This window comes from Heterodontus francisci, chromosome 6, assembly GCF_036365525.1.
Source record: "Heterodontus francisci isolate sHetFra1 chromosome 6, sHetFra1.hap1, whole genome shotgun sequence".
In the NCBI taxonomy this organism is placed as follows: Eukaryota; Metazoa; Chordata; class Chondrichthyes; order Heterodontiformes; family Heterodontidae; genus Heterodontus; species Heterodontus francisci.
In genome coordinates this window covers 53977317-53991692 of record NC_090376.1, presented here as the reverse complement: position 1 = coordinate 53991692, position 14376 = coordinate 53977317, and the positions used below count along the sequence as shown (strand labels likewise).

The 14376-nt window shown below is 42.5% G+C and overlaps 1 protein-coding gene across 1 annotated transcript in view; it reads right to left on the bottom strand.

The window, feature by feature from the left end:
- LOC137371316 (centromere protein J-like) overlaps positions 1–14376 on the bottom strand; it is a 100048-nt gene that overhangs the window by 69943 nt on the left and 15729 nt on the right. The window contains 4 exon segments of the mRNA XM_068033700.1: positions 1341–3030; positions 8735–8834; positions 9104–9269; positions 10620–10718. Of these exon segments, the coding sequence (XP_067889801.1) occupies positions 1341–3030; positions 8735–8834; positions 9104–9269; positions 10620–10718 (2055 nt within the window).

The window sequence follows — 14376 nt, the reverse complement described above, 5'->3', positions numbered from 1 at the left end:
ATAGTCAGCATGGCTTTGTCAGGGGGGGATCGTGTCTACCCAACGATTGAATAGTTTGAGGCGGTGACAAGATGTGCAGATGAGGGTAAAGCAGTTGATGTAGTCTACACGGACTTCAAGTAAGGCTTTTGATGAGGCCCCGCATGGGAGATTGGTTAAGAAGGTAAGAGCCCATGGGATCCAGGGCAATTTGGATCCAAAATTGGCTTAGTGGCAGGAGGCAGAGGGTAATAGTCGAGTGGAAGCCTGTGACCAGTGGTGTACCACAGGGATCGGTCCTAGGACCCTTGCTGTTTGTAGTGTACATTAATGAGTCAGACGTGAATATAGGAGGTATGATCAATAAGTTTGCAGATGACACGAAAATTGGTGTCGTAAATAGTGAGGAGGAAAGCCTTAGATTACAGGACGATATAGATGGGCTGGTAAGGTGAGCGGAACTGTGGCAAATGGAATTTAATCCCGAGAAGTGTGAGGTGATGCATTTTGGGAGGACTAACAAGTCAAGGGAATATACAATGGATGGTAGGACCCTAGGAAGTACAGAAGGTCAGAGGGACCTTGGTGTACTTGTCCAGAGATCACTGAAGGCAGCAGCACAGGTAGAAAAGGTGGTTAGGAAGGCATATGGGATACTTGCCTTTATTAGCTGAGGCATAGAATCTAAGAGCAGGGAGGTTATGATGGAGCTGTATAAAATGCTAGTTAGGCCACAGCTGGAATACTGTGTACAGTTCTAGGAAGGATGTGATTGCACTGGAGAGGGTGCAGAGGAGATCTACCAGGATGTTGCCTGGGCTGGAGTATTTCAGCTATGAAGAGAGCCTGAAAAGGCTAGGGTTGTTTTCCTTAGAGCAGAGAGGGCTGAGGGGAGATATGATTGAGATATACAAAATTATGGAGGGGCATTGATAGGTTAGATAGGAAGAATCTTTTTCCCTTAGTGGAGAGGTCAATAACCAGGGGGCATAGATTTAAGCTAAGGTGCAGGAGGTTCAGAGGGGATTTGAGGAAAACATTTTTCACCCACAGGGTGGTTGGAATCTGGAACACACTGCATGAAGAGGTGGTAGAGGCATGTACCCTCACAACATTTAAGAAGTATTTAGATTATCACTTGAAACGCCATAGCATACAAAGCTACAGGCCAAGTGCTGGAAAATGGGATTAGAATAGTTAGGTGCTTGATGGCCGGCATAGACACGATGGGCTGAAGGGCCTATTTCTGTGCTGTATAACTATGACACAGTATACGACAAGCTTTTCTTAAAGTCTTCAAAGCAGCAAAAACATACTTCACATTTCTTAAATCAAAACAAAGAGGTATATAGATACTATACCTAATGATGTGTCATTCACAGCTTTAAATTTTTGTTCCAGTCCTTGATTAGATCCAGGCTTTGTCTTGGGTTTCAGTGAAGGGAACAACCTTGTTAGCAGACCTGAGGTGGGGGGTGATTCTGTAGATTTGTTCACGTTCTTTTCATCCACAGCCTCTCCCTTCTTAGTAGAAGCAACTTTTCTTTGCATAATTTTATCCTCAATAGCTTTTCCAGATGAGAAACCTTGAGTAACTAACACAGAAGTAATTACAGGCTCGGTTGAGTTATCTTCATTGTTAACAAATCCAGCTTCTTCCAGATCAGCCCATGTTTGGTCATCATCAAACTCAACCTTTTCTTGATGTAAAGGTGAACTGCTTTTGCATCTAGAATTAAAGAGGGATGAATCTGGTTTCTGGCTCAACAAAAGTTTTTTGTTTTCTATCACAGTAGGCATTTCAACATCAACATCAGACGATGACGACGACAAGTCAAGATCTGTGTCCATGTTATTGTCTTTACTGAGAATATCTGTTGGTTGTTTTCCACATTTAAATTTAGGATCATCATCTTCATTACTGCTGCAGACCACTGACGCTTTCTTCATCGTTTTTTCATTTGTCAGTGTAGAATCAAGATCATCTACTTCTGAATCCAAAGTAGTATCACAATTGCTATATTCTTCCTTTTGGGGATCATATTCAACATTTTTGACTGCTACTTTATCACTGACTGGTGAGGCAAAAACACTTTTGAAGTTTTCTTCTATCGCAACATTATGTTCTAAATGGTCATGATTTTTAAGATAAACATTTTCCTTTTCCTCAAAATCTGTATTCCCACAGTCCATTGGCCCACTTGAATTTTCAGCCAATTTCTGGTATTGTTCAGACTTAATTGGGGTAGATGACAACCTGCGACCTTCATTGTTTTGCCAATCGCGCTGTACCATTTTTAAAACAAAGGAAGAATTACTAGAGAAGGAAAGTTCGTCAGCAGCCTGCTCCAGAAACTCAAACTCATTCAATTCTATATTTTCATTCTCTTTCTCCTTGTTCCACTTCTCCAAATTTTTCTGAAATGATATGTCAAGTGCATACTCAGGTCCAGTTGCAGCTTTATTACTTGGCCATGTGGGAATTATATTTTCATTTGTCTCAAGTCTCTCAGCATTATGAACCGGCATCAGTCTATCTGAAGCTAGGCTCCCCTGTTCAGTTTGTTTTGGTGCACTCTGTTCACACTTCTGAACCATATTTGCACTTTCAGTTTTACAGCTGATCGCAGTTTTATGGATATTTTGAACTTGACCAACCAGTGCACTTATTTTTCTCTCTGCCTGCATTTTCAAAGGTGACTGGAAGGCGTTATCTCCATTACGATTGTCCAAGACGGTTACCTTTTTGACATATAATGCAGAGTTGTTCTTTCCCTTACTGACTGCCTTTGGTTTGTTGCTAACCCCAGTTGAGCCTCCAAAATGATTTTCTTTGTTTAATAATGTAAATTTACGCTGCACTTGTTGATGGGTTGTCTTCATTAAACTTTGAGAATCTGCTACCTTTTGGTTGGTTACATTTGTTTCCTTATCAGCTTTGACAGATGCCAAATTACTTGACTTGACTTTCAAGAATCTTGCTAGTCCTTCACCACGCTTCAGAAACTTTCTCTTTTGGTTTCCTTTGCCTTCAGAGAATACGGCAGGTAGCTATAATCAAAATACATATAGGTGAATACTGATTAAAATTTAATAACTGAAAAAAAATCTCTTCCAAATTTTATGGGCCCCCTAGGGATGGGAATGAAGGCTAGGGGGAGCAGGGAAAGAGAACCATAAAATTGCATTGGAAGGTGGGGTAGGGCGGGGGTGCGGAGGGAGTGCCCATCACCTTCCAAATTAGTCCAAGGTAGGGAAGGCAGAGAACGGTCTTCCCACCCCAGGCCAAATACTGTCTACTTAATGGCCTCTTCCCACCTCCACCTCATTTTAATTGAAGGCCTTCACAGGGAGATGCACCAAGTAAAATCTGGCAACCGCCTAGCAGGGTTGCGGGGCAATCCCTCCTTTGGGGGCAATCCAGGGCCCCTGAAGGGCTCCTCTGGCATTGATGGCTGCAACCCCAGGAAGGCTCCCCCATCCACCCTCACCCCGTCGCCAGGGCCTTAACGGCCCCGGCAACTGCGAGCCCACCCACCTCTCTGGGGTCTCAAGTCCTCGGTACTTCAGGCCCTCCTGCAGTTCCAGCAGTGGCCAGTACTGCGCAGCAGCCAACTTTCTGTTTGGCTGGCAGCTCTTGGAGGTGGGAGCTGATCCCTTAAAGAAGTGACGCCCCCGACAGCAGGCAGTTAATGGCCTACCTGTTCTGGAATTGCAACAGGGGATCCGATGGAGGGCCGATGCATGGTCTACCCTGCCCCCGCCCCCCCCACCCCACCTTTCTGGCCCTCCAGTGGAACGGAAGAAAATTCAGTCCATTATCTTGGGTCATTAAACTTGTTTAAGAAAACATCACAAAAAAAAGACTGAAAATCAGATTTTTTTTTAAAAAGAAAAAGAACGTTGGCTTCCAGAACACTACAAAGTGCATTTCCAGAGCTTTTCTCACATGTAGGAAGGCACAACAAAGTACTTCATATTAAGGGGGAAAAAATAACAATGGCCCAGAATTCAGTGGAGCAAGACATTTCACAGTGTGCCCAGTTGGTTAGATTATTTTTGCCTATGCTGCAAATTTCTGTAAGTGCAAGATGATAATGAGATCAATGGGGCATCTGGAACTTGGTGAACAATGGGACCAACAATCTATCTCTAATTAAAGAGATTTATTAAGATAGAGACAGAAACAGAAACAAAGGAAAAGAAATATGAATGAGAGTCAAATTTGATACATACAGCAAAATAGAAGGAAAGAAAGATTGAATTAAGAGATTGGATTGGAGTAGTCTCAGGATAAGGGGTCAGCTATCCAAATTCTTCACTCAAAGTTGTGAATTTTTGGAAAGCCAGAGGGCTGCGGATGCTCAGCCGATGAGTATAGTGAAGTTAGAGATAGATTAATTTTTAGGCATTAAAAGAATCAAGGGATATGGGGAAAGTGGAGTTAATGTAGAGGTTCAGTCATGACATTATTGAATGGCAGAGCAGAATCTATTAGTCATATGGCCCATTTCCACTATTTCTTATGTTATGAGAGGAAGAGACAGAAAGGAAAAGAAAACAAACCAAACCTATATTTTAATTTTTAAAAACCTCCAAGAACAATTTAGTACCTGCAGAATAAGAATCCACAGTTTCAGTATCTGGGCTGAAACGGCTGAGTATTATTGTAGGAACATAAATCTAGTCATTAAACTGATCATTATGGCATGACGCACTGACCCTACTTTCCTGCAATAAGCTTAATTCAATTTAGCAGCGCAAGCATAGTCATCCAAAAATTTGTAATGATTCAAAACTCTTTAGACTCATTACTTTCCCAGCAAATTCTGGGACAATATTTATAAAAACACATGCACAATGTGATTACAGAAGCTTCATTTTTGACACACACACAATTTTTAACAATCTTTTTCTCGCCCTCAGCCTCCTTCATGTAGAATGGCAACAAACGTCCAGGGCACAGAACAACATCTCCATTACCAGGTAGTTACAGCTTGGCTCAATTTGTTGCCTCCAAGTCAGACGGCTCCAAAAATGCTGCATTCCTTGACTTCTTGACTGCTGACAGCATGCATTTTGTATGTTCCCGTAAAGGTGAAGGGTAGGACCAATAAGTCCAAGGAACCCTGGATGTCAAGGGATATAGAGAATTGGATAAGGAAAAAAAAAAGAGACTTATGGCAGATTCAGAGGGCTGGAAACAGCGGAGGCACAACAGGAGTATAGAAAGTGTAGGCGGGTACTTAAAAAAAGTAATTAGGAGAGTAAAGGAGGGGGGCATGAAAATACACTGGTGGGCAAGATAAAGGAAAATCCAAAGGCATTTTAAGTATATTAAGGGTAAGAGGATAACCCATTAAGGACCAAAGTGGCAATGTGTGTGTGGAGCACGTAGGATGGAGGTGAGGTTTTAAATGATTACTTTTCATGTGTTCACTATGGAGGAGGACGATGTAGGTGTAGAGATCAGGGAGGGGGATTGTAAGATACTTGATCAAATTAGCATTGAAAGGGAGGATGTATAAGCGGTTCCAGCGGGCTTAAAAGTGGATAATCCCCAGACCCAGATGAGATATATCCCAAGCTACTATGTGAGGCAAGGGAGGAGTTTGCAGGGGCTGTGACTCAAATTTTCAAATCCTCTCTGGCCACAGGACAGGTGCCAGAGGACTGGAGGACAGTGAATGTGGTACCATTATTCAAGAAGGGGAGTAGGGATAAACCAGGTAATTACAGGCCAGTGAGTCTAACATCAGTGGTAGAGAAACTATTGGAAAATATTCTCAGGGACAGGATTAATCTCCACTTGGAGAGGCAGGGATTAATCAGCGATAGTCAGCATGGCCTTGTGTCTATCCAATTTGATTGAATTTTTCGAGGAGGTGACCAGGTGTGTTGATTAGGGGAAAGCAGTTCATGTAGTCCACATGGACTTCAGTAAGGCTTTTGATAAGGTCTCGCATGGGAGATTGGTCAAGAAGGTAAGAGTCCATGGGATCCAGGACAATTTGGCAAATTGGATCCAAAATTGGAACACAGTGCCCGAAGGGGTCATAGAGTTATACAGCACAGAAACAGGCCCTTCAGCCCATCGTGTCCGTGCCAGCCATCAAGCACCTATCTATTATAATGCCATTTTCCAGCACTTGGCCCGTAGCCTTGTATGCTACGGCGTTTCAAGTGCTCATCTAAATACTTCTTAAATGTGGTGAGGGTTACTGCCTCTACAACCCCTTCACGCAGTGTGTTCCACATTCCAACCACCCTCTGGGTGAAAACTGTTTTCCTCAAATGCCTTCTAAACTTCCTGCCCCTTATCTTAAATCTATGCCCCCTGGTTATTGACAGCTCCATCTGTGCACACGAGCGCGTGAGAATGATTGAGCACGAGCATGCACACAAAAACTACAGGATGTGCAGGATTAGCTCAAAAACAAGATTTGGATTTACAGATTATGGAACACTATTTACAAGAAAACACCTTTGTAATTTAACTTGAATTTTAACAAGAAAATGAGGAAGTTAATGGAGAATCTACTTTCTGCCCAATAAGAAAATTCTAATTCACTTAGAAAAAAACTCCACACAGAATAAGCTGGGTGAGAGGTACTTTCTGCCCATTTATCACAGACTGTGCAGCAATGTACTATTAACTTTTTTTTATGCCAGCCAAATAACTGCAAAGGAGATGTTGATAGCAGACCACTTCTGCAACAAATTTCATTTAAATGTTACTCAAGTATTAGCGAAGCAACAGCCATATTTTGAAAGTTTTGTTTAATTAAAAGATTAGATGTGAGAGACTTCTAGTGTTGAAAAGCTGAAGAATAATATTAGCTAAGTTAATGAGAAAGCAACCCAGAGCCTACCATTTCATTCAAATCATCACTGGAGTAGATCATGAAGTCACATTAGGTAACTGGTTCCAGGTTGCGTATTCCCAGCAGTTTCAATGCATAAAATAAGACGTAAAAAAAGACATAAAGGGCTGTATTTTATGCCGTACCTCATGGTGGGTTTGAAGGCAGGGAGAGCATTTAAATTAGGCGGGATGGCGGCGATGGGGACCCCACCACCTTCCCGCCTCCACCCCAATTAAGTCCGTGGTGGGAAGGTCCGTGGACGGTCTTCCTGCCCCGCCACCAATTGAGGCTCTTAAGTGGGCAATTAATGCTGATTGAAGGGCCTCTTCCCACCGCCGCTGGCATTAGCCGATCGACATGTGGGCCGGTTAACACGTGGGGAGCACAACAAGAAAATGCACATGGGTTGCTTGCCAGCTCCCTGGGAGGGGGTGGGGGCAGTGTCCCTCATGCGGAGGCAATTAGTGCCTGATCAAGGATCTGGCATCGGGAGGGTGGAGGGGGCCCGCAGAGAGCCAGCCCTTGCTGCCAACCCCACTCTCCCACGATATCCCTCCTGCCATCACTCACCTGTAGTCTGGTGCCATCAACGATCCTGGGCCTCCAGTGGGTGGGTGTATTGCCAGCAGCAGCCACCGCCTCCACAGTGGAGCTGCTGAGAAAAAGCTGCCAGCCTCTGATTGGCCAGCAGCTCAGTGGGTGAGGCGCCCATCCCTGGGGTCCTTAATCCTGGCCAAGGTCCGCTGCTGCCCAGTTAAGTGCTTGATTGGCACATAATTTGGTGGGCCTTCCCACAAAGGGGCATCGCGGGGCTCTTGACAACACTTCAGCTGGCAGGCAAGAACCCCATCGCCTCCATTAAAAATACCAGCCAACAAAAGTGTGGATACCTTCCAATATAACATTCCATTATGTTCATTTTCCCCTCCCACAGCTTTAAGGTGCTGACTCATGCTAGGATAAAAACAGAAAATGCTTCCAGCATCAACAGGCTAAGCTATAGTTCACAGTGTCAGCTGCCCTCTGATTCCTCACAAAGTGATTTTCCTTTATGTAGAGCCTGGATAGTGATTCTTGACAGGCTATTCACTGTAAGAGACATCATGTGAATGCAATAACAGCCTTATCTGATATCCATACCAAAGCATTTTATTGCAATAAGGAGCCGGAATCCATTTTTTCTACTTCTTAATCCAGTGTCAATGCAAATTGTAGCATATCTAGTGACACTCCAGTTCTCAACTAATTAAGCACAGATCACAAGATTAAATTGGGGATCTTCCCATTCTGCATGGCTCAGTTTACCATGAGGCAGTAAAAAGGCTTGCGTTTATATGATGCCTTTCATAACATCAGCAAATGCCAAAGTGTTTAACAGTCATTTAAATACCTTTGAAATGTAGTCACTGTTGCATTGCAGGAAGCACAGTAGCCAATTTGAACACAGCAAGATCCCACAAACATCAAATAGATAATCTGCTTTTTGTGATGTTGGTTTAGGGATGAAAATTTGCAAGGATACGAGGGAGAACTCCCCCACTCTTAGAAACAGTGCCATGGGATCTTCTGTGCACACCTGGGGGCTAGCAGGGCCTCAGTCGAATGACTCATTTGGAAGATAGCATCTCTGAAAGTGGAGTGCAGTCTCGATTTTGTGTTCAAATTTGTGGAGTGGATTTAGAATGGGCACGATGGGCCGAATGGCCTCCTTCTGTGTCACAAATGTTTCGATGCTTGCAACCCGCGACCTCTGGCACTTGTTTTTTTTTAAGTAATATCAGAATATCCGCAATTTATCTGTTGATTTTATGGCACTAAATGCAGCTTAATAAATCTCAAATAATACATTTAATTTTACCCATTCTAGATTTACTGTTCCAGACACAAACCTGTGACTGTTGTTTCAGTCGCTCTTCTTCCATTCTCATCTGTTTCTCCAGGAACTCTTCAAAAGTTTCTTTTCTTACATCAACTCCTGGTTTAATTGGTCTATTAAAAAAGTTAATAGCTGCATAATTTTTGAATTACTGAAATTTAATCAGAGGTCAATAATCATTGCAGTTTGTTAACCTGCCTATAAAACATTTTAAAACTAAAGAAATACCAGTGTAAAATTGATATATGAATTTTCATTAGCATTTTAATCCACCACAAATAACAGTCTTAATACTTCTATAATATTTTGGGCAATTACATTTTTGACAGATGGGTAATAATGTATTAAACGAAAGGCTAATGAGTTTTAACTTTTCATTTACCTTTCCTCTAAAGTTGTAAAGGATGGAGGGTCTTTAGAATCATCTTTTTCAAATGGAGATTGAAAGAAAGATGCACTCGTAGAATCTTTAATAATTAGATGTGTGTCTAAAGGGTCTCTTGAAAATGAACATCTTGAATTTGGTTCATCGTGGACATTGTTCTCAGCTGCAAAAGTTTTTTTTTCAAAAATCAGGAATGCACATATTTTGTAGGTCTCAAGACTAAAATATTGTGTTGTCAAACTTCATTTGGAATATTTTGAACTACATGAGTAACAATTATGCAAGAAAGAACTTGCATTAAATCAAGTCACCATACCTCTCAACATCCCAAAGACTTCATATACAATGAATTACAAGGTGTATTAAGTGAGTAAATATAGCAGTCATTTTGTGCACAAGATGCCACAAACTACAATGAGATATATGGTATTTTTGATGATCCAGTTTGAGAAAGAATTGTTGGACAGGATGCCAAATGATTTTTATTGACCATCTGAACCACCTGAATCCATCTGAATCCAACTAACAATGTCACGACTCCTCAGTAATGAACAGTGTGGGAATGTGGGTTCACAATACCCATGTCTTGGGCTGTTTGTAGGATCAGCACATGATGGGTTAAAACAACTTTCCGTTCTGCTGCACAGGGATGCTCTGTAAAGGATGAGAGGGGGTCTGGGACATGTTTGGTAAGCTGAAGGAATGGGAAAGTCATTCATCCATGTCCTGAAGATCCAGGACATGTTGTTTGGTTACTGTTTATAGTAATAAAGCTTGGACCATATATAACCATGATAACTGAATTATTGGGAGAGACTGATGAACATGAGTGTATCTTCTTGGTTCCATGTTATCTGAAGTCTGCATTGTGTCTTTTAATGTACTGTAATTTAGTGTTAGTATGCATGGAATGTACAGATCAAAAGGTAGAATTGATCGAAGTGTTTGGAACAAACCACTGTTTGCTGTAGGCAGACTGGAATAGTAAAACTTGGCACCCGAGTTCTTATAGTGAATTGTGAACTCAACTCAATAATAAATTATCTAATCATACTGGAATCATATTGTATGACTCAGTACTCACACTGGACTTTGTGACATAACTTTGTTAAAGACAAAGATCTGATTCTGCAGCTGTTACAGTTACAAAATAAAATAGAACAGGAAGGCAGTCCAACAAACAGTAGTGGTTAGTTTAGATTATATGTATAAATGGGTTTTGAATCAGCAGTCTTCTGAATCAGTTGTTGGCGAGAGTCTACAGCTGAACCGAACTAACACTTGGAAATGTTGTTCTTTGGCAACACATATTTTCAGTTCCTTAATACCTGATGCAACACCAATTTCAATACTACTTCACCACTTTGAAAATACTCATCTGCCTCCCAAATTTGTCTTTATAAGTTAATTTTCTCAAATATATAAAAATTATATTTATAGCAGCAGCTATTTTAGGGCTGTATAAATATGCCAAACAGTAATTATAGTGCATGCTACTGTTTTATTTGCTTACCTTCAAGGACAACACTCTCTTGCTTAGTATGCTCTTCGCTTTGCTTGACAACTTTAACAGGATTTCTTTTTTCCATATCATGCAATTTACATAAAGTTTCTGGAAAAGAGTAATGAGGAGGAGGAGGAGGAGGAGGGCAGATGTTAAAGAAGTTCAACTAAAAGAACTATTCTCAATTGTAACAGCTCTAGATAAAATTTACAATTTTACAATTTACAATTTTATCTACAATTTTTTTTTTGATTAATGACAATAAATGCAGTCACACCATTTGCATGGATTAAGACAAACACTGAACAAGCTGAATTATGGAGTTATTACACAGGCTCCTTTAGCTAGAACTATGCATATTACTGCAGCTTCCGAAGAGAAAACAACTCAATGATTTTAAACCAGTACTCCCTGCATTTAGCCATTCTACCCACAATCAGCAGAATTCAAAAACTTTACTTGTGAATAATTGATAAAACAAGTCACACAATACTATTAACTGGACAATCTTGAACAACTGTGTTTAATACATCTGTAAAATGACTCAAGTATTGCCCTCTGTTCTGATTTAATTCATCCCAGGGGTGAGCCAGCGGGAAGCAGAGAGGGACCAGTGAAAGCTCAATTACAGACTGCCCGAAAATGCCTATTGAGTGTCAGGACAAACTGTAGCTCACAAATCATTGTACTATGTTCAGTAATGTGTTTTGCAAGTTGGAGAAGGATCTTGTCCTTCAGTGCTAGCCTAATGGATCCTTCTGGAGAGTGGAGATCCATTGTGGAGAGTGGATAACATGCAAAATAGAATGTTTGGCAGCAGAGACTTGAAGATAGTAGATCCAAACGTTCATTCTTTCAAGATCTCCACTGTATGGGCCTGATTAAATATTCCAAGTTCCAGTCACCTTCATAGTGGAGTCAAAGAGAAAAGGAAGACACCAGGTGGAGTAAAAATAACGGCATTTGGCCATCATATTCAGGACCATAAAAACCAGAAAGTGCTGGAAATACTCATGGACTTCAATTTTGCTAGGGCTCCTTGATGCCACACTTGGTCAAATGCTGCCAAGGGCTGTCACTCTCACCTCACCTCTTGAATTCAACTCTTTTGTCCATGTTTGGACCAAGGCTGTAATGAGGTCTGGAGCTGAGTGGACCTGGCAGAACCCAGACTGTGCATCAGTGAGCAGGTCATTGCTGTCTAAGTGCTGTTTGATAGCACTTTGGAGGACACCTTCCATCACTTTGCTGATGATCGAAAGTAGACTGATGGGGCATTCATTTGTCTGATTGGATTTGTCCTACTTTGTGTGAACAGGACATACCTGGGCAAATGCCACTGTTGTAGCTGTACTGGAACAGCTTGGCTAGGGGTGCGGCTAGTTCTACAGCACACGTCTTCAATACTACTGTCAGGATGTTGTCAGGACTTATAACCTTTGCTATATTCAGTGCCTTCAGCCATTTCTTGATATCACGTGGAGTGAATCAGATTGGCGAAAGACTAGCATCTGTAATGTCGGGGACCTCAGAAGAAGGCCGAGATGAACCATCCACTCGGCACTTCTGGCTGAAGATGGTTGCAAATGCTTCAGCCTTGTCTTTTGCACTGAGGATGGGGATATTCGTGGAGTCTCCGCATCCAGTTAGTTGTTCAACTGTCCACCAGCATTCACAACTGAATGTGGCAGTACTCCAGAACTTTGATCTGATCCATTGGTTGTGGGTTTACTTAGCTCTGTCTATCACATGCTGCTTCTGCTGTTTAGCATGCATGCAGTCCTGTGTTGTAGCTTCACCCAGATTTCCCTCCTCTACTGTGGCTTCCAGTGATACTGTCTCTCAACACCAAAAAATGGCTTTCATTGCAGATTTGTACATGAAACACTTCTAATGTCCATTTTCTCACCCCAATACCTAGGGCTAATTGGCACCCTGATAACTGTCTTATTCGAGTTGCCTGTGTTGAGTTGGCATATTCCTAGAGAATTGATCAGGCGACATGATCACATGGCATTCAATCATGTAACCCAGCTCATGTGATAATCACACGACATTTGTCCAGTTTGCAAGTTATTGTACTTAGCTTAATTTAGTATCCAAGTATCACCAAGCACTGCCCCCCAAAAAAATGATATTTTGCAGTGAAATGTGCAATTTATAAATTAAAAAGTTACATTAATATACTGCCTTTCATGACCAAACGTCTCAAAATTATAAAACCAACGAAATACTTTTGAAGCAGTCTCTGTTATAATGTAGGAAACACAGCAGCCAATTTTGTGCACAGCAAGCTCAATGACCAAATAATCTGTTTTTGTGATATCGATTGAGGAATAAATATTGGCCCGGACACTGGGATGACTCCCCTGCTCTTCTTCAAAACAGTGTTAAGATCTTTTACGTCCACCTGAGAGGGCAGAAGGGGCCTCAGTTTAACGGTTCACTAATGTCCTTTAGGGAAGGAAATCTACTGTCCTTGCCTGGACTGGCCCACATTCGACTCCAGACACACAGCAATGTGGTTGACTCTTAAATGCCCTAGCAAGCCACTCAGTTGTATCGAACTGCTACGAAGTCAGTAAAAAGGAATGAAACCGGACGGACCACCCGGAATCGACCTAAGCAACGGAAACGACAAAGGCAAACCCAGCCCTGTCGACCCTGCAAAGTCCTCCTTACTAACATCTGGGGGATTGCGCCAAAGTTGGGAGAGCTGTCCCACAGACTAGTCAAGCAACAGCCTGGCATAGTCATACTCATGGAATCATACCTGACAGACAAGGTCCCAGACACTACCATCACCATCCCCGGGTATGTCCTGTCCCACCGGCAGGACAGACCCAGCAGAGGTGGCGGCACAGTGGTATACAGTAGAGAGGGAGTTGCCCTGGGAGTCCTCAACATCGACTCTGGAGCCCATGAAGTCTGATGGCATCAGGTCAAACATGGAAAAGGAAACCTCCTGCTGATTACCACCTATCACCCTCCCTCAGCTGATGAGTCAGTACTCCTCGATGTTGAACAGCACTTGGAGGAAGCACTGAGGGTGGCAAGGACACAGAATATACTCTGGGTGGGGGAACCTCAATGTCCATCACCAAGAGTGGTTCAGTAGTACCACTATTGACTGAGCTGGCTGAGTCCTAAAGGACATATCTGCTAGACTGGGTATGCGGCAGGTGGTGAGGGAACCAACAAGAGGGAAAAACATACTTGACCTCGTCCTCACCAATCTGCCTGCCACAGATGATCTGTCCATGATAGTATTGGTAGTAGTGACTACTGCATAGTCCTTGTGGAGACGACGTCCCGCCTTCACATTGAGGATACCCTCCTTCGTGTTGTGTGGCACTACCACCGTGCTAAATGGGATAGATTTCGAACAGATCTAGCAATGCAAAACTGGGCATCCATGAGGCGCTGTAGGCCATCAGCAGCAGCAGAATTGTACTTAACCACCATTTGTAACCTCATGGCCCCGTATATCCCCCACTCTGCCATTATCATCAAGCCAGGAGACCAACCCTGGTTCAATGAAGAGTGCAGGAGGGCATGCCAGGAGCAGCACCAGGCATACCTCAAAATGAGGTGTCAACCCAGTGAAGCTACAACACGGGACTATCTGCGTGCCAAACTGTGTAAGCAGCATGCGATAGACAAAGCCAAGAGATCCCATAACCAACGGATCAGATCTAAGCTCTGCAGTCCTGCCACATCCAGCCGTGAATGGTGGTGGGACAATTAAACAACTAACAGTAGGAGA